We start from the raw sequence: 21,359 nt of genomic DNA on the forward strand, positions 1-21,359 counted from the left end.
GACAAATAATTGTTATTTGACAAATTTTTGTGTTGTTTTGAATTTTTTTTAAATAGCCGCACAGCGGTAGCTGGGGCTATTATTAATAGCCGCCCTCATCTTCTCAGCCGGCTATTATAGCGCTCCTATTTTTTTTTTTACTTCGTCGAATAAAAAAATGTTTCGCTTTACCTCATTTAGCCGCCTTTTCAACATTTTGCGTGAAATCTTTTTGACTTCTCTAGGCTAGTTTCTCTCTTTTCTCATTCTGCTAAAAGTGATTTTGAACATCAGTTGCTCAGCAAAGCAATTCAAAATGAACAGTCAGTATAAAAATTGAAGTCAGAAATAGAAACGGGATAAACCCATAAAGCCCAATTTTAGATGCGCGCTATTTGAACGTCGGTCCTATAAGTATTAGTTACCTCTCTCTAATGCTTATTGTTTTTGATAGTAGCCCCTGTAGCCTCTCTCTAGGAAACAGAAGTATGTTCAACTACGAAATGCCATCAAAATAAATCGGACTTAAAAAAATGTTTTTTGTACGAAAATCTTTTTTTTTTTCAATATCTTCTGTTATTTCAATCCCAGTCATGCTTATTGGAATCAACGGCGGCTATTTTCCGGCAATCTGCCGGGTATGTTTAATAGCCGCCCTCATCTTCTCAGCCGGCTATTATAGCGCTCCTACTTTTTTTTTTTTTAATTCGTCGAATAAAAAAATATTTCGCTTTACCTCATTTTGCCGCCTTTTCAACATTTTGCGTGAAATCTTTTTGACTTCTCTAGGCTAGTTTCTCTCTTTTCTCATTCTGCTAAAAGTGATTTTGAACATCAGTTGCTCAGCAAAGCAATTCAAAATGAACAGTCAGTATAAAAAATTGAAGTCAGAAATAGAAACGGGATAAACCCATAAAGCCCAATTTTAGATGCCCGCTATTTGAACGTCGGTCCTATAAGTATTAGTTACCTCTCTCTAATGCTTATTGTTATTGATAGTAGCCCCTGTAGCCTCTCTCTAAAAAACAGAAGTATGTTCAACTACGAAATGCCATCAAAATAAATCGGACTTAAAAAAATGTTTTTGTACGAAAATCTTTTTTTTTTCAATATCTTCTGTTATTTCAATCCCAGTCATGCTTATTGGAATCAACGGCGTCTATTTTCCGGCAATCTGCCGGGTATGTTTAATAGCCGCCCTCATCTTCTCAGCCGGCTATTATAGCGCTCCTATTTTTTTTTTTTTTACTTCGTCGAATAAAAAAATATTTCGCTTTACCTCATTTTGCCGCCTTTTCAACATTTTGCGTGAAATCTTTTTGACTTCTCTAGGCTAGTTTCTCTCTTTTCTCATTCTGCTAAAAGTGATTTTGAACATCAGTTGCTCAGCAAAGCATTTCAAAATGAACAGTCAGTATAAAAAATTGAAGTCAGAAATAGAAACGGGATAAACCCATAAAGCCCAATTTTAGATGCCCGCTATTTGAACGTCGGTCCTATAAGTATTAGTTACCTCTCTCTAATGCTTATTGTTATTGATAGTAGCCCCTGTAGCCTCTCTCTAAAAAACAGAAGTATGTTCAACTACGAAATGCCATCAAAATAAATCGGACTTAAAAAAATATTTTTGTACGAAAATCATTTTTTTTTCAATATCTTCTGTTATTTCAATCCCAGTCATGCTTATTGGAATCAACGGCGGCTATTTTCCGGCAATCTGCCGGGTATGTTTAATAGCCGCCCTAATCTTCTCAGCCGGCTATTATAGCGCTCCTATTTTTTTTTTTTTTACTTCGTCGAATAAAAAAATATTTCGCTTTACCTCTTTTTGCCGCCTTTTCAACATTTTGCGTGAAATCTTTTTGACTTCTCTAGGCTAGTTTCTCTCTTTTCTCATTCTGCTAAAAGTGATTTTGAACATCAGTTGCTCAGCAAAGCAATTCAAAATGAACAGTCAGTATAAAAAATTGAAGTCAGAAATAGAAACGGGATAAACCCATAAAGCCCAATTTTAGATGCCCGCTATTTGAACGTCGGTCCTATAAGTATTAGTTACCTCTCTCTAATGCTTATTGTTATTGATAGTAGCCCCTGTAGCCTCTCTCTGATAAACAGAAGTATGTTCAACTACGAAATGCCATCAAAATAAATCGGACTTAAAAAAATGTTTTTGTACGAAAATCTTTTTTTTTCAATATCTTCTGTTATTTCAATCCCAGTCATGCTTATTGGAATCAACGGCGGCTATTTTCCGGCAATCTGCCGGGTATGTTTAATAGCCGCCCTCATCTTCTCAGCCGGCTATTATAGCGCTCCTATTTTTTTTTTTACTTCGTCGAATAAAAAAATGTTTCGCTTTACCTCATTTTGCCGCCTTTTCAACATTTTGCGTAAAATCTTTTTGACTTCTCTAGGCTAGTTTCTCTCTTTTCTCATTCTGCTAAAAGTGATTTTGAACATCAGTTGCTCAGCAAAGCAATTCAAAATGAACAGTCAGTATAAAAAATTGAAGTCAGAAATAGAAACGGGATAAACCCATAAAGCCCAATTTTAGATGCCCGCTATTTGAACGTCGGTCCTATAAGTATTAGTTACCTCCCTCTAATGCTTATTGTTATTGATAGTAGCCCCTGTAGCCTCTCTCTAAGAAACAGAAGTATGTTCAACTACGAAATGCCATCAAAATAAATCGGACTTAAAAAAATGTTTTTGTACGAAAATCTTTTTTTTTCAATATCTTGTTATTTCAATCCCAGTCATGCTTATTGGAATCAACGGCGGCTATTTTCCGGCAATCTGCCGGGTATGTTTGGCCTTCTCTTGGTTTTTTTATTTCGATTTTTGTTACGACCATATGACGTCACAACCACTTCAAATCTACTTTTTCATTCGTTCATGCAATTTCAACTGAAGTGCGTGCTCGACGTCATTTTTGGCTCTTAGTGGAGCGAGTTTTTTGTTCATTTGCGTGATTAAATTTTTGGTCACACTTGACTTACCTCTCTCACAAAAATGACTTCCTCACTTTGAAATTGACTTTTATTTTCTTCAAATTATTTTACTGCAAAGAGATAAGGTCAAATGGGTGTGTGTCACTCTAAACGAAGGTTATTATAGAGCAGCTAATAGGGGCAGCAAAAACGTATACAGATTTTTAATCAAAATATAACATATCAGCCTTCAATGAAAAGACGAATTTTTTTGGTCTGTCTTTTTTACTGTTTTTTGAGACTGCAGATCTATAAAGCTATTGCGGCTATTTTCTGGCAATCGGCCAGCTATGTTTGATAATTTTTGAACATTTGAAGCTACTTGCTATAGTTTTTCTTGTTCAGTTTATTTTTTGGAGATGTTTTATAGGTTTTGCTTCTAAAACTGCTATTGAAAGTTAGAGAGGGATTTTTTCACAAATAAATTTTCATTTTAAATTTCTCTAGTTTTTTGTTCGTTCTTTGAATATTGTTTGATAACTCCTTGCCAGCTGTTGGTAGGTAGGCACCTGAACAGAAGCAATAATAAAGTTTATTTGCCAAATAATTGATGGTAAATAGCATTTAAGTGGATAATTTTGTTCAAATATTTTTTGTTCGAAGTTATTCCCTTCCTTAGTTTTCTATATGAACTAAATTGACTTTTTTTTATAACTGGCAGGCATTTTTGAATGAAAACTAATTGTTTCCAAACGTTTTTTTTTTGAGCTGCTATTGGTAATGAAATTTTTTGTCAGATTCTGCCTCAGTTTTGTTGGTGTTACATTTCCTTTGTTAATTTTCCTGTTGTTTCAAATTCGTTAGCATGATTAATTAGAAGGTTCATTGTTTGAGTTATGGTAGTCAGTTTTCTACTCCGAGTCGTCTCTGGAAGTCTTCCGGCTATGTTTTTAAGATCTGTTCACACATTTCTATGATTTAAGTCAAATTGAAGTGATATTTTGGTCACGCCGAAACATAAAATGGAGCGATAAAGCAAGTGGTTTTTTATTTGCTCTATTTTCAAAAATGAATGAGAAAAACAGCATAACAAAAATTCGCCTTCTCTGCAGTGGTTTTTTTGTTCTTATGAGGCATCTTGACGTAATTTTTACTGTTTTTTTTGTTTTTTGGATCTTATTTGATTCCAAATGGTTACCCTAATCCATTCTTAGTCCACTCTATGTGTAGTTTTCTTGTTTAGTTATTGAAAATTCCTTGAATTGTGTCAGTACATGTCATGCTATGTTTTTAAGACGGTTTGATGCATTTTTCTGATGACTTTTAGCTTTCGAAACGGAATAAACAAGTAAAGCTCGGCGGGCTTCAAGTTTCATTAGAGGCCCCATTTGGCTCTGGTAATCTCTAAAGTCCTTTTTATGCTGAAGTTGCTGGGAACGTCGAAATTCAAGATAAAGGCCACTTTTGAAGTTTACCAGAAAATTGTGCTGTTCTTGTTTTCTGTCCGTTTTTTGTGTTTTTGCTTTAACATGATTTCAATTGACTTTGGTTGAGGCTCCTAGTAGTCTTGTGCAGGCTAGAAATGCTCCTATAACTGTTTTTAAGGTATAATTTTCGGTAAAACAAAATTAATTACAAAAACTAGTAATTGTTTCATTTTTTAAAATTTTTGATTTTTTTTATTTTTTTATCTTTAGTAACCAATGAATCGTTTTTAGTTCTTCAAGATATTTTACTGGATTGTTTTTAGTGAGAGCAAAAATAGTTTTGAATATATTAATATAGGAATTAATTTGAAGATATAGGAATTTCTGCAAATTTTTATTAAAATTGTACATATTGTACCATTTTTTCGTAAGTTATCTTTAGGGGCTAATGAATCTCTTTAAGGGCTCCAAGATTGGTTAGTAGCTTATTTTTTGTGACAGCAAAATAGTATTGAAGATTTTATTATGAGGAATTTCAACAATTCATTGTTAAGTTTGCCAATTTCCAAGTTTTGTTATATTTTTTCTTCAGTTTTTTCAATCTTTAGGTGCCAACGGAGCTTTTCCCGATCATGTTTTCTTGTTAGTGGATAGTTTACACGTTTTATTAATTAAGTTTGTCGTTTCTGCATCTGTTTGTATCTTAAATGTGCAAACAGGTTTCTGCTGGCCTGTGTGTTACTAGTTCTTAATATTTTAGCAAAAATGAACTGATTGTGATGACATAAGTACGAATAATTTAGGCAGGTTTGCAATGGTTTTACAATTTTCAATTTTTTTTGAAATTTGGCATTTTCAGTTTTCCTGAACTCGTGTTGTCAATATTTTTTGAGGTTGTTTCTGCCCTCGCGTGCAAATTAAAAGAACTTCAACTTATGTTCTGAAGACAAATACATCAAGAAGCTGAATCGAATCTGTATTCTTACTAATTTCTTTTTTTACCTGCCTTGCCTATATATCCAGTGAGTTTTGTTTTCAATTCCAAAATTCCTGTCCTTGTCTTGTGGTGGTTTTGATTGAAAAGCATGGTAGTCCACACGATTATCCTGGAAGTGACTTTTGACCCTGGAAGTGGCGCCTAGTGGGCGTTAAGTTCCATTAAAGGCCTTAAGCTGGCCTTAGCCGTCTTTCAAGTGCACTGTGTGCTGCACGTGCAGGGGAGGCCTAAATTCGAGCTGAGTTTTTTTGTATTTTTCAGCCCAAAATCTTTGCTGCATTTTTCATGTTTTTCTGTTATTTTTTAGAAGGGTATTCAAATAACGTTTTTCGGAGTTCACTAAGGTCCGTTGCAAGCCACAAATCTCTTGAATGTCCGTTTTTAAGCCATTTTTTGCTTTGAGGACAATGAAACATTTTAAGAGCTCGAAAATGGTTTACAAAACATCTAGAGACAATGAAATGGTTTTCAAGGTTTTATTGTCACATTTTCTTTGTTTTTTTTATCAAGTTCTTTCCATTTTTGTCATTTTTTGTATCTTTTTGCCAGTGAAGGGTCAAATTAAGCTTTTAAGAGCTTGAGGCTGGTTTACTGTATAGTATCTAGAGACAAAAAATTTATTGTCAATATGTTCAACTTTCAGTTAAATTTGCATATTTCATTTTCGTAATGTTTAGTTTTTTAGTCTAGAGGAACTAATGATTTTTTTTGAAATCGACGGTGGAATACTGGGTAGTTATAACGACGATGAAATTCTTTTAAGTATTTTAGTTCAAATATCTTAAATTGTGGAGACTTTCAATAAAAATTGCAAATTTTTATCAAAGTTTTTGGATTTTTAACTTTCAGTTGTTGATCTGTAGGTGCTATGAAGCTTTTAAAGGGTTTTTTTGCATGTCATAAGGGGTATGACTTTGTGGGTATGAAGGGTTCAGAACTTGAGCAAATTAATATAGGTTTCGCTAATTTCAGTAGCTTTAGTGTTTCATTCAATACTATAGAATGTTTATCAGGACTTGTCCCTCTTTGTTTTTTTTGTATGTAAGATTTCCATCATACCTTTTTCTATGACCTTGAGCTTTCAAAACACGATAAACAGGTAAGGCTGAGCGGGCATCAAGTTTGATTGGAGGCCCTTAGGTGGCTTTGGTAGTCTTTAATGTGCCTAGAGTGTAGAAACTGCTGGAAGTGCCTAAATTCAGTGTGAAAAGTTAATTGTTTGCTGTTGAGCTCCGAATGAAGCAATTTTTCCTTATTTTTGTCAATTTTGTTGAATTTTACTCGTTTTGTTTGTTTTAGGGGTCGGGAATTGTTTATATGGCTATTATGCTTCACGAAATGTCTCCTTGTGGGAATGAGTTTGGTTTCTTTTTGTTTTTTATGCCAACTTTATTACCAGAGAAAAAGCTATTTTTGGCTGATTCAAGTTTTAGAATTTTTGTCATTTTTCAGTTGTTTTCAATTTTATTGTCCATCGAAATAATTTTGAGGCTTGAAATTAGTTTATCGATTGATTTTAACAATACAGAATTCATTCTGAGGATCTGGGTGTGAGTAATTTTTGCAACTTTTAGTTTTGTTTTCCATTTTGTTTTCAAGTTTTGAACTTTTTAAACTTTTTACAGGCTTTGTACTTTTAGTGACCATTGAAGCAGTTTACAGGCTGAATTTGTGTTAATGAATAACTTTTAATGACCCAAATCAAAATTTTGAGCATAGTAACAGGACAAGTTTCCGCAACTGTTTAAAAAATTTTGCTAATTGTTTTCAAGTTTCTTGAAACTTCTTTTTCAGGTTCTTTTTGTTTATGTGGGCAACAAAACTTCTACAGCTTAAAATTGTTTTTTAAGCAATTAAGTTTTCTATCAATTTGGAAGCCTTTTAGGGGTTTATCTATAAGATTTTTAGCACCTCTTTGTAATTTAGACATCTTTTTTAACGGATTGGTCACTTTTTGCCCTGTTTGGCTCGCATATAACCCGAAATTGTATTGAAACATAACCCTCAAGTTTTGCCATTTTGTAGTCTTTAGCAAGAAAATATTGATATTGAAAAATTTAGCGTTTTCAAACGTGACGGAAATATTAATTAAGTTGAATTTTTTGTTAAAATTTTGTTTTTTGATTTTTTAATTTCAAACTACCACCCAATTACGAGTGTATCATACTGGTTCTCGAATCACATTGAAAATTACGAAAATAATTATGAGGACAATAACACCAAGAGTTATCCTAAGATATTTTACATTAATACCATTGCTAAAAACCTATTGAGATTTTTTTTAAACACTTGCTTTTCACAAAAACAATTCGTTATTTTTGTAGTTTTGGCTTCTGTGTATGTTCTCTCTGTGAACGCTTATTTGACTTTTATTTGTCTGCAATGTTTAGACCTTTATTTTTGGTTCTCTTTACCTCAACAACAGTTCACTCTATCATTCAAATTCTTTTATGATAATTCCCTAATTATGTAAAAAAGAATTTTCGTTTGGGTTCGTGACTAACCTCACTCAATAAAATGACTTTGCACTTTAAAACCTAAGTTTAATTTGAATTAGTTTAAGGTTACAGGAACTCACGTGCGATAAAGTTACTTATAAAAGGGCTTCTGTGGAATGAATTTTAACAAGCTTTATTAATTTATCGCTGAATGTTTTTTACATAGCTTTTTGAGCGGCGTCGATAACTTTTTCAACTTATATCGGTATCTGTTTGTATCCGTATTATACGGCAAGCAAGTCTATACCTTTCGCAGCTATTCCGGCAATGTGTTGGCTATGTTCTTATAATTAAGCGCATAATTTAGTCCCATCTTGGGATGTGATAGTTTTATATCAACTCTCACATGGCCAAATGATTACAGTACCGATTGTATAAAGGATTAAAATCGAGGTGAAATGATAGGGGTTTAACAAAGAGGGGTAAAAAAGTGGGAGTCCTTGTTTGAGCAGTCAACCAATAAATGGTGGTTGTCCTTCGCATTGTTCGACGAAAATTCGCTTAAAAGAATATTTTGTTGCAGGAAATAACTGTCAATGTTGTAGAGGAGGATGCATTCCAGTCGCCCTCCAGACAATCAGAAGGAGATTTGATAGGAGCGACCGAAGTGTTGGAGGATCTACAAGAGCCTCCTATTGAAGAAATTAGAATGGGTACCCAGTTTTCAAGTTCATATAGCACTTGAGCATGTAACAGAAGATTAAAGCCGTCTTTTTGGGCTTTGGAAAGTATCAAACGATCTGCACTGAATTAATTATAGATAGATATTGGGGTCACTAAACTTGAAAAATTTGAAACAAATGTTTTTTGAAGAGAGAATAATCGAATTGAGTCTTTAGATCTTCGCTAATCTTCCATTTCTCAATTATAAAATGATTTAAAAAAAGATTAAGCATGACAAGCCTGAATTACAATCCAACGAATCGGATCAACTAATGACATGACTATTAACATTTTTATGACAACATAATTTAAGACAGCCTACAAATCTCTTGACCCTATATGCGCAATTTATTTTTCCAAAGAGTTAGTGAATTCAGAATTACTAAAAATAACAACGTTTTATGGAAATATCGACTCTACTCATGGTTAAAATTTTTACACCATACAACCTTGTGAGAATCTTGTTAGCAAGCTAATCACGCCAGCCAGCAGCTAATAGAATTCTGCGGTGCTCAAAAAGAACTTTTTCAATTTTGGCCACAAAGATTTCATTAAATATTCTTTTCGTCCATTTTCGAAATGTTCTGTCTGTTTTTATTTCATTTTTTTCTCTCAGTAGTTTATCTATCACTCAAGTATCATTTTGGTAGCTTAAAATCATGCTTGAAATTTTAAAAGGCTCTTTTTAAGCTTACATCAAAGAAGTTTTCTGTATTTTGCTGTTTTTCTATTTGATTTGGTGTCTCTAAGTTATTTCTGTTTTTTTTTTATAGACAATGGAGACGATGATTTGTTCGATTATGAAGTGCGTGAAGAAGATGACGTAATGGATCAACAGTCTCCGCCAAAACAAAGAGTGTCTTCCGAGGAAGTAGAGAATCCCAGCCACTCATCTTCAGACGCTCACTTGTCACAGCCTCCCGCTCTCGTAAGTACCACCGCACCTTGGCAATTCCTGTCAACTGATACAAGTATGCCATGCGGTGCATGAAAAAGGTGTAAACTTCCTTCGAGATAAATTTTCGACCTGGAAGTGCTCTAATGGCTCCTTTGATTCATATGAATATGTAGAGGTTGATATACAATTTTTGTGTGAACCATTGTTCCTTAATGTGTTCTGTTTTAAACTGACGGTTGACTTTTTCCCGTGTTCAACCTGAAAACGGGCAATTTGGATGTTCGTATTAGCAAGTGACAATGTTTTCTGATCATGTTCATTATTAAATGCTGCAAAAGCGATAACTCAGCATTTGATTTTTGGCCTTTTCTTTGTTTTTTGTTTTGTTTAGTTTTTTTTGCGAATTGTGACGTCATGCTCAGATCAGCTGTTTGATGATTCATTAATACAGTTATAGTTCTTAGATTCGTGTGCGTAACGTCATTGTTCCATCTTATCGAAGTGAGTTCTTTGTTCATTAACGTGAGTATTTTTGTCTCATAACTTACTTCACTCTCTGAATGAGTTTCACTGAACTCAAATGGATTTGTTAATGTCAACTGGATCTATAATTGTAGATGATTTCAATGAGTTTTTAAAAATTTTGCCGAATGATTTACTTAATACTTGTTAATAGCCGCGAAGCGATAGCGGCTGCTATTGGGGACATCGTGAATTTTACAATTCAAAGAATTTGAATTGTATTGGGGCGCTGTCTTTTTCTACGACTCGAATAGGAGTATTGGAGAATTCCTTTTTTAATCAATTTTATTGGAGTGAATTTTGAAGCGGGAAATGAAACACGTGAAAAAATTTGGAGTGATTTTGTTGCTGAATGAAATGAAGAGTGGAGTGAAAAGAGTGGTTTTTGTTCATATCGCTGTTTTCTAGAGAGCGAGAAATTGAGGTGTGAAAAAAATTCTGTAAGCGAGCGTATGATTTTCGCGTTTTTCGTCTTTCTCCAAATTTTTAGTTGAACCAGTCTAAAATTGAGGTTTGTAAAAGTTGAGAAATGTCATTAACAAGACATAATTTTTTAAAAGGCCATTTTAAGAGCTGTGTGTTTTGGTAATAAAAAAGATTCAATGTATACTAGTTTTTACTTTTTTATTCAAGTTTAAAGACAATTTTTGTCATTTTTTGAGTTTTTCCACCTCCTCTAGGGTTTGATAATAGGTTACTTGAGAATTTCTAGAGGTATTAGAATGGTTTTCAACTTTTTAACATCAAGCATTTCAGCAATGTTTTGATTAAATTTTTCCAAACTTAACATTAACTTTCATTTTTAAGTTTTTCCAGCCCCAGGTGCCAAGAAACCTGATATATGATTGGGTAATTGGTTACTGAAAATTTCTTATTGTCCATATGATGATTTTTCAACATTTTAATATTACAAGCTTTAGCAATTTTTTGATAAAATTTGCTTTTTAAATTTGTCACTTTTAGGCTTTTCCAGCCTCAAGGGCCACGGAACCTCCTCTAGGATTTGATGAGAGGTTACTTCACAGTTTCTAGTTGCAATAAAAATCTTTTCAGTTTTTAATGTCACGCATTTTAGAAGTTTTTTTTAATGAAAATTGAATTTTTTAAAGTTTTTTAAATTTTTTCAACATCGAGTTTTTCCGGCGCCATGGGCCCAGGGACCGCCTCCTGGGTTTGATAATAAGTTACTGCATAGTAGCTAGAGGTATTGGATTGGTTACTATTATTTTAATAACTTCAGTTTTTAGCAATTTTTTTGAGAAAATTAAACTTTTTTCAAATATTCTGAACCTTTTTAATATGTTCCGATTTCATCGAGCTTGATGAGCCAATGAAGCTATATAAAGCTTGAAATAGGGATACTATTTTGTCTCTGGAGACAATGGAATGCTTCTGAAGATAATAATATTGCAATTTTAGATGAGTTACTTTACAGAAATCTTGTAGATGAGTTACATTACAGAATTTCAGAAATATGTAAGTGGTTTAATTTTTTTTGCGAAATAAAGAAACTTTCTTTAATTTTTGCACTTTTCAGGCTTTTGAAGCACTTGTCATTTTTCTGTAGTTTATCTGCCTTTAGTGGATAATAAATCTCTTTCAAGGCTTGTTCGTGATTTGATGAGTATATTGAATCATATTATATTTGCCCTTCAGGGTAAAAACTTCCGAGTTTTAGCAATTATAATTTTTTTGTTTCTCAACTTTTGAGATGGCTGGGATTGTTAAATTGAGCGGCTAGTCAGATACAATAGTTCTCAGTTTTTCATTCAATTCTTTGGATTGTATTTAAGGACTTGTCCTGCTATGTTTTTTTATTTCGTCGTCGCGATTTTTGTTACGGCCATATGACGTCACAACCACTTCAAATCTGCTTTTTGTTTATTCATTCATGCAATTCCGACTGGAGTGCGTGTGTGACGTCATTTTTCGCTCTTAGTGGAGCGAGTTTTTTTTTTGTTCATTCATGTGATTAAATTTTTGGTCATACTTGACTTACCTCGCTCTCAAAAATGACCTCCTCACGTTGAAATTGACTTCTATTTACCTTAATTCAAAGAGATTAGGTCAAAGGGGTGTGTGTCACTCTAAATGAATGTTATTTGAGAGTAGCTAATAGAGGCAGCAATAACTTATTGAGATTTCTAATCAAAATATAATATCAGCCTTCAATGAAAAGATGAATTTTTTTGGTCTGTCTTACTGTTTTTTAGACTGCAGATCTACGAAACTATTGCGGCTATTTTCTGGCAATCTGCCAGCTATGTTAATTTTAGGCTGGTTTTGATATTGGTATGAAGTTTTCTAGAAATTCATATGAATTTTATGCTAATTCACAGGTTTTTGATGTATTTTGCTGATTTTCGGGCTAATTTTTGCGTTTTTTTTACGACTGTTACTGGCTCAAATGGGTATTGAAAAGACCCCTTCTACATAAGTAAGTTTTAGATATTAATTGGTTATAGTCTTGTGTATATGAATCATTTTTTTGTTGAGAAATATGACAAAAATTGGCGAAAATTGAAATTATTTTTAATTTTTTGCAGTTTTTCTTTTTTTTCTGTGTTTTAGACAAGTTTATTAGCCTATTATGACTTGCCTATTGTTTTGGTGCATCTGGATGCCCTATTTTTATGCTTTTTGTAATATTAAAAAATTTAATAACTTTTTCCAGTTTTTTAGTGCAAGTTGTTTGTAAGAGCGTTTTCATAATTTGGCATCAAGTATTTTTAAAAAATTCAGATAAGTTGTTCTAGTAAGTACTAGTAGTTTTGATAAAGTAATTTTGGCAGAGATCGTTTTCCGGGATCTCAATTTATGACAAAATTTAATCAGATTTTTTGTCATGTTTTAACAGATTTGATTTTCTTGCTTTTACGTTTTTGTTTTTCATGGTTTTGTTTTTGAATCATAAATTAGTGGAGGCACGTTTTATCTGATGAGAATTTGGATGGCGTTTCAATGAATTTCCACTTCGATTCGTTTCCGGAATTCTTCCGGCTATGCTTTTTTTAAAGATCTGTTCACACATTTTCATGATTTTTGAAGTCAAATTGGAGTAGTGATTTTGGTCACGCCGAAACAGGAAGTGGAGCGAAAAAGCTCTAGTGCCTAATTGCTCTCTAGTGGTTTGAGTGGTTTTGCTGCGTGTCCTAATTTTTTCGCCCTCTTTTTAAAGTAGAGTGAGAAAACGGTGTTTGAACAAAAATTTGATTTCTCGCTAGTGGTTTTTTGTTCACATACGGCAATTTCAATTCGATTTTTCTGTTTTTTCACTTTTTAGATCGCATTTTTTTCTAAAGGGTTTTCCCAATCCAATCATAGTTCCTTCTGGGCCTAGTTTTTGCTGGAATCAAATTTTCATTTCTCGATAGTTGTTTTTTATGTTCACATGCGGCGTTTTGACATTGGTTTTGTTTTTTTAATTTGTTTGATCTGATATTTTTATAAATGGTTCTTCCAATTCACTCAGAATCCCTTCTAGGTCTAATTCTTTTGTTTAGTCAATGAAAATCATTTGAATTGTACGTCAAACTTGTCCTGCTATGTTTTTTAATTCGTCTCCATTGATGATTCTTACGACCTCCTGACTTCTTGGAATTGACTTTTTCGATGACTTTGCAGTGGCTTTGCAGTTATTTTTTTTGTGTGCGTGACGTCATTTCTGCCGTTAGTTCAATTGCGTGACTTACCTCACTCAAACAATTGACTTCTGAACTCTTTTATGGAACTTTAAATTTTATGAACCTTTACTAGCTAAAGATCAATAGTGTGCATGTAAGTAGTGCCAAACTTATATGCCCTAATTCTTGAGTATTATCTTGAGTTTTTGATTTCGAATATCAATTTTGAAAAAGCTCTCTTAAGGCTTTTTCCTTATAGAACGTATGTGTCATAAAATTGACAGTCCGAATCTAACCCAAAAATTCGAGTAGTCTATAAAAGGACTGGTGATCGATCTGTCTAATTTCTTTAGTTGTTTCAATTCATGGAAGGCCACAGTTGTCTATCGCGGCTGTTTCCCGGCAATCTGCAGACTACGTTTTGTATTTATTAATAGCCGCGAAGCGATTGCGGCTATTAGTGGGGACATCGTGGTTTTTTTTTAATTCGTCGTCTCCATCGATGATTCTTACGACCTCACTTCTTGGAATTGACTTTTCCAATGACTTCAGTGACTTCTACTGCTTTGCATTTAACATTTGTTTGCGTGACGTCGTTTCTGCTCTTAAGTCAATTGCGTGACTTAACCTCACGAAAAAAATGACTTCTGAACTCACTTATGGAACTTCAATTTTTTTTGAACATTTAATAGTTAAAGATCAATGGTGTGCATCTAAGTAGTGCCTAACTTATATGCCATAATTCTTGAGTAATAGTCTTGAGTTTTTGATTTCGAATATAATTTTTGAAAAAGCTCTTTTAGGGCTTTTTCCTTATAGAGCGTATGTGTAATAAAATTGACAGTCCGAATCTAACCCAAAAAGTCTCTTGGTCTATTAAAGGACTAGTGGTCGATCTGTTTATCTTATTTTTTTGGTGTTTAATTGCTCTTGAACGAAGTTCATAGCAATTATTGTAAACGTGTGTCTTTTTTATGCAAAATTTTGCGCTTGACAATTTTGACTTCTCGAGTGAGTTTTACGCCCTTGACTTTTTGCGTTTCCAGTGATCTAAAATTCGCTCTCAATCACAATTTCAAGCAGCTGAACTCAATTGGCGGCAATTTAATACTAAAAGTCAAATGAAAAGTGCGCTGAAACTGGTGCCATTTTTTACTCTATGTCTTAATAGTGGTATATGTTAACCTCTAATGTGGTTTTTTGAAGCCCACTATTGAACTTTTTAGTCCCATTTAGGCTCCCCCCCCCCCCCCCCGACTGAAGCAGGCTGCAATTGATTAGAGCTCCCACTAGTCGTTCAAGAGCAATTCTTCCGACGTTTAGTGGGTTATGTTTCAATTCATGCAAGGCCACCAGCATCTATCGCTGCTATTTTCCGGCAATCTGCCGCCTATGTTTGGTAGGGCATTCATTGTATTTTTATTTTTTTCTCTTGTAGGTAATATAGCAAAGATTGACAAATTCTTTGAAACGGTATAAATATCAAATGGATGCAAACTCTTCGTTTGACCTTTTGAGTGACTTTTACGTCCTTCTCTTTGAGTTTTGCGTCAGTTTTCTGTTCTTGCTTTCTTAAATATTTTGTGGTATTGAACACTGATCCTAAAAGTATATACACTGTGAATGCTATTACTTTTGTTTTTCTCTAAATTTGTAAAACTAATCTCAAATCTTAATTAGTCAGCAAGAATAGTTTTTAGTTTTCCATTCAATTATCTAGATAGTCTTTCAGAATTTCCTGCGATGTCAATGTGCTTTTACAATAAAAGTCTTTGGATTGTACCTGTGCGCTGTCTTTTTTGGCTTCTTCACGTCAGTGAGAAATTAATTTAGAGTGGCGATTTCAATCAGGCTGCAGCAATAAAGGTTGCGAAAAGGCGAGCAGTTTTGAAGCATGTTTTTTCAATCTACCTTTAAAGTGGAGTGAGAAATTGGTGATACAGCAAATTTTGGTTTTCAAAATCAAAGTTTACTTTTTCTCATGCGGAAATTTCACCGCTGTTTTCAGTGTTTAATTGCTCTGAAACAAAGTTTTTTTAATGATAATGTTAACCCTGTTGTCTTATTAATGCAATTTTGGTGTCTGATCCTTTTAACTTTCCGTCCTCAAAAACTGTATAAACATAAAGCCCGGAGGGTGACTGTACAACTTTCTTAGAGCCTTACGTTTTACTAGTCTCTAAGTAAGCGATTCGCCAAAACTGTTTTGAAAAGACACTCATGGTATGAAAAGCGGTTCTTAATCTTAAAAGTTTGACACACCACACACATGTGCTTGCACATACAAACGCGCACACACACCCTCACATACACAGGCACACCCGCACGCACACATGCGCACACGCGCGCGCGAACACGCACAAACAGACACCCGCACATACAAAGTCACACCCGCACACACTTTCGCACGCACACATGCACACACATACTCGCACGCACAGGCAGACCCACGCAAGCACAGAGACACAGACGCTTGCACACAGACACACGCTCGCACTCACACACGCGCACACACACACGCTTACAAACAAGCGTAGACACACGCAAACCCGCACGCACACAGACACACGACTGCACATAAACAGCCACGCACACCCGCAGGCACACACACACATCCATGCACACATCACACACACGCACGCGCACACACAAATACCCCCCCCCCACACACACACACCACACTCAACCATGTGCACGCACACGCAAGCACACGCGCGCGCACATGCAGAAACCCGCACGTCCGCTCATACACAGACAGGCACACCCACACACTCATCCATGCATACGCGCGCACACGCGAACCACACACACACCCACACGCTGGCGCGCTCCCCACACACAAACACGCAAGCACAAACGCACGCACGCATACACGCGCGTGCACACACACCAGCAAACACGCACACAGCCACACTCATGCACACAGACACACACGTGCACACACACGCGCGCACACAAACCCACACACACACACACACACACACACGCGCTTACAAACAAGAGCACCTGCACACACACACGCACACACAAAGCCGCACATACACAGCAACACACACCCGAACATACACACACCCACGCACACACACGCACACTCACCACACACGCAAACACCCGCACACACACACACACCACACAAAATCATGCACACACCAAACAAACACCACACACACACAAACCAGTCACGCGCACACTTACGTGCACACGCACCGGTCACACCCCATAATGCTAAACCTAGCTGACTACTACCGAAGCCAACTGATCGCCGGTCGTTTGAGAGCAATTCACCCGACGTTAATCAATATTCTTATAATTCTTAGTTAACATCTCGAATGTTTTGATATTTACACGAGCCCCTGAATCCTCTCATTGGGAAACAGAAGTATGTCATTAGGAAACGATAAAATCAAATCAAAATTTTTGAAAATGTTTACATTAAGTTTTTCTTTTTTTCATTTTCTCAATCGTAATCAGGGCTATAGGACTCAATGGCGTCTATTTGCCTCTGTGGGTATGATTATTATGTTCCACAACATGTTTATCAGGTAGTCCAATTGTTTCTAAAAATTGGTAGTTACTTGTTTTGTTTGTGGATTCTGGCCTTTTTTAGTTCAGATATTTCTCTAGCATCGAGTTATTTATTGAGGTTTCAAAACCTATTTTGGTACATTTTCCCTTTGAACTGATATTTGGTAATCCAGTTTTTTTTTTCAGCCAATGGACTGCCCACATTGGGAAACATTTACGATTTCTTTTTAGGAACCTTCTACGGTAAGAAGTGTGTAACTGTTATTTCTGACTTCTTTAAAACACGCTTCCCTGTAATAAATTTTTGATGTTTTTACTCATAATTTCAGAATTCTGTTGAAACACAGTGCAAACATCAAAATGCCTTTGAAAAAATGCAGAAAGGCCTCCATGAATAGGAACGCTGACTATTGAGAATTAGAATTGACTATTGGAGTTGACTATTAGAATACTGACTTTTGCGGCTCTGTAGGGTATCAGCATATATCGGGATCGTGAGTATTTCGAGGTAAACTTTACTATCTAGATGGGAGTTGTGGTCAAACGCTGTCACCTCTATTGAAATAATCATTCCTTTTATGGAAAAGAGATCTAAATTACTGGCCTCTTGGTTGTTGATATTCAAATTTGTGAGCTTCCGCTGGCTGTTTTAATTGTCGATGACCATGCTGCTCCTTTTGTGAAGAACTGTTTTTTTTCTGATCCATCTAAAATTCGTTGTCATTTGTTAATTTTTCATTGAGGTCAAGGAACCGTAAGTTGCTATTACCGCCATATTTATTGTAATTGCTGCTCAACAACATTTTTAAAATAGCAAAGCTAGATAAATAATACACTATGGTGCCAAAAAGCTACATACAGCACAATTTGCGCTCCTGAAACGTCATTTTTGAATAGTAAGTTTGATTTGCGCTCAGGCGTGAACTTCTGAAATTTTATTGAGATTTCAGTCACGTTTTCTCTACTTGCACAGAAAAGAGCTGCATTGTTCTTTCGCTGTTTAATAGCCGCCTCAGCTGCTCAGCCGGCTATTATAGCGCTCCTATTTTTTTACAATTCAAAGAATTTGAATTGTATTGGGGCGCTGTCTTTTAAGATCTGTTTACACATTTTCTTGATTTTGGAGTATTGATTTGGGTCAAATTGGAGTACTGATTTTGGTCACGCCTAAACAAGAAGTGGAACGAAAAATTGAGTGGTTTTGCGGCGTGAAATTTTTTCACTCTAATTTAAAAGTAGAGTGAGAAAACGGTGTTTGAACAAAAATTCGCTCTCTCGCTATTGGTTTTTTTGTGCACATGCGGCAATCTCACTTTGATTTTTACTGTTTTTTCAATTTTTTGAATCGGATTTTTTCTAAATGGTTCTCACAATCCATTCATTGAGGTTTTCCCAATTCGCTCAGCAAAGCAACTCAAAATGAACAGAGTCAGTATTAAAAAATACAAAAGAAATGGAAACGGTATAATACCATAAAGCCCAATTTTAGATGCCCGTTACTCGAATTTTGTTCTTAGATACCATCTCCAATGCTTATTGGTATTGATACTAGGCCATGTGTCGTCTCGTTATGAAACCGGAGTTTTTTCGGCTCCTGAAAGTGAAATCAAAGTAGTTCGCAATTTAAAATTGTTTGTGTACAAAAATCATTTTTTGTATTGGTTTTTTCTTTTCTTTCAATCCCTATCTTGGTTATAGGAATCAACGGCCGCTATTTTCCGGCAGTCTGCCGGTATGTTTGACAAGCTCTTTGGATTCGAAAAGATTGACTTTATGGACAAAAACAGACGCAGCTCAGCTTAATTTGAAAATATTGTGCGCAGCATGTATAAAAACTTCAGCGAAAAATTAACAGGTTCTACGCAACGCCAGTGACGGAATTTTGCCACTTCGTCGAATAATGGGAACAAGATTTCCTGACCAAAGCAAAAAAATGAGTTCGGACAAGCAATCGCTTATGTTTTGGGTTGCAATAAAATCGGATGGACGGAAATTTTAGTTTTGGAATTTTATGTTTCAGCCAGATAATGCTGCTGAAAAGGGTTGCTAAATTTGTCAGTATATATCGGTTATGAATGCATTTAAAACTTTAAGGGCAATTGTCGAGCAGTGATTGCAAAAACGGAACGTTTTTCAGAAGAAAATTTAGAGAAAGTCTGGTATTTTTGAGCAAAATTGAGAATAAATTGAGAAACTTTTATGAAAAATTTACAAATCGTCTACTAGACGTTAAAAAAACTAGGCCTGATTGCTTGTTAATAGAGAACTGATTTGAACTCTAAATGTTGTTTTAATAGTCGACCTCCTATTCTCAGCCGGCTATTATAGGGCTCCTATTTTTTATAATTCAAAGATTATGAATTGTATTGGTGGGCTGTTTTTTAATGATCTTTTCACACTTTTTCTGACCTTTTCTTGTCAATGAGAGTTCAAATTGGTGTAGTTATTTGTCACGCTGGAGTTGTAGGACAAGCGAAAAGCGAGTAGTTTTAAGCCCTGGCAATTGTTCGAGGCGCTTTTTAGAGTGAAGTGAGAAAATGTTGTTTAAACATATCTTCGGTATTCGAGAGCGAATTTTTTTCACGTGCGGCAATTTAATTTTTAACTGTTTTTCTTTTCTTTTTCTGTACGAATAATTTTTAAAAGTCAGTACGTATTTTATAATAATGCTTTATTGCTAAATGTGTTAAAGAACGTGATTTTTTAAGGATTTGGTCCGTTTTTGTAGTTCTGTTTTGGTGTTTAGTTTCATCAATGATAGATCTCATTGGTTTTTAATGAGATATTTTTTATTAAATTAATAACGGTTTTAACTACTTTGGCTTTCACTGTTTTCTGTAAAAATATGCTAGAAATTTTCTTGATTTTTCCCTCTTCTTTTTTCTGTTCTGTCAACTAGTCTCATTATGGACCGCTCTAGGTGAATCTCTGACGAGTAATGTTTTAAACAATTCAAAGGGTCTTGTTCATATCTAAAAGTTTTCACTTTGGCATCACTTGCTTTCAAAAAAATATTAATTTTCTGATTTTGCTTTTTAGTTTTGTTGTTATGTCACTGAATTTCATAAATGATAGGGGTCTGATTAGCTCTTTTATTTTTGAATTTATTGAGTTTCAGCAACTCAAAACTGCATGTATTAACGTTTTTGATGTGACTTTTTCGAAAGTTATTGTTTTTTTATTTCACGAGATCTTGTTGTTTTTGTTGCTCATTCGTTTACTCTCAATAATGACTGATCTCTATGCTCACAAATGGGTAATATGTCAATCTGTTTAATAATTTTGATTCATATCTATTAGTTTTCACGACAAATTAGTCTAATGAATGATAGTTGCACTCCAATGGGGCTGAATTTTATCTATTTAATGCTTTAAGTTAATTGATAATGATGTAATTGGCTTTAACATCGGTTGTTTTTGATAATTTTTGAGCTTTTGTCTGTTTCCGGCATTTGTGTCGTTGTGTATTTTTTTAGTTGCGTGGTCCCACAATTTGTTTTCTTCGAAGTTGATATATCGTTTTGTTTGATCGGTAGTGCAATAGGTGATGAAGAGTTCAGGTTTTAGTTGCGTTTTTCATTGACTTCGAAGCCACATTGACTTTGATGTTTCATCGACTTTGTGTTGTGCCTTTACATTACATGCAATGGTTTTTTTACAATGCTGGTGTTTGCTTTCTAAACTCCCATTGTGTGAAGGTTGCCGTTAAATTTTACGGTTGAGGTTGCCGTTAATAATAACTTCGATAAAAACTTTTTTTCTGAAAAAGAAATAAATTTGTTTTTAATAGCCGCCCTCATCTTCTCAGCCGGCTATTATAGCGCTCCTATTTTTTTTACTTCGAATAAAAAAAATGTTTCGCTTTACCTCATTTTGCCGCTTTTTGAACATTTTGCGTGATATCTTTTTGACTTCTCTAGGCTAGTTTCTCTCCTCTCATTCTGCTAAAAGTGATTTTGAACATCAGTTGCCCCTGTAGCCTCTCAGTTGCCCCTGTAGGTATTGATAGTAGCCCCTGTAGCCTCTCTCTCTCTCTCTCTCTCTCTCTCTCTCTCTCTCTCTCTAAGAAACAGAAGTACGTTATGTTCAACTACGAAATGCCATCAAAATAAATCGGACTTAAAAAATGTTTTTGTACAAAAATCTTTTTTTTTCAATATCTTCTATTCTTTCAATCCCAATCATGCTTATTAGAATCAACGGCGGCTATTTTCCGGCAATCTGCCGGGTATGTTTGTATTTTTCTGTTCACTTTCGTAGACGTCGTTGCAATTGATTTGCTTATTTAAGCTTATTA

The 21,359-nt window shown here is 34.9% G+C and overlaps 2 protein-coding genes across 7 annotated transcripts in view; both read left to right on the plus strand.

The window, feature by feature from the left end:
- LOC142349646 (zinc finger FYVE domain-containing protein 1-like) overlaps positions 1-21,359 on the plus strand; it is a 482,388-nt gene that overhangs the window by 108,958 nt on the left and 352,071 nt on the right. The gene's annotated exons all lie outside the window — the stretch shown is intronic.
- LOC142349759 (uncharacterized) overlaps positions 1-21,359 on the plus strand; it is a 61,147-nt gene that overhangs the window by 38,302 nt on the left and 1,486 nt on the right. For all 4 annotated transcript variants that reach the window (XM_075401517.1, XM_075401518.1, XM_075401520.1 and 1 more), the window contains 2 exons: positions 8,355-8,484; positions 9,268-9,422. In XM_075401517.1, coding sequence (XP_075257632.1) covers positions 8,355-8,484; positions 9,268-9,422 — 285 coding nt within the window. The remainder of the gene's footprint in view (positions 1-8,354; positions 8,485-9,267; positions 9,423-21,359) is intronic.

The sequence above is a fragment of the Convolutriloba macropyga genome, chromosome 11 (assembly GCF_964194025.1).
Source record: "Convolutriloba macropyga chromosome 11, txConMacr16.3, whole genome shotgun sequence".
In the NCBI taxonomy this organism is placed as follows: Eukaryota; Metazoa; Xenacoelomorpha; order Acoela; family Convolutidae; genus Convolutriloba; species Convolutriloba macropyga.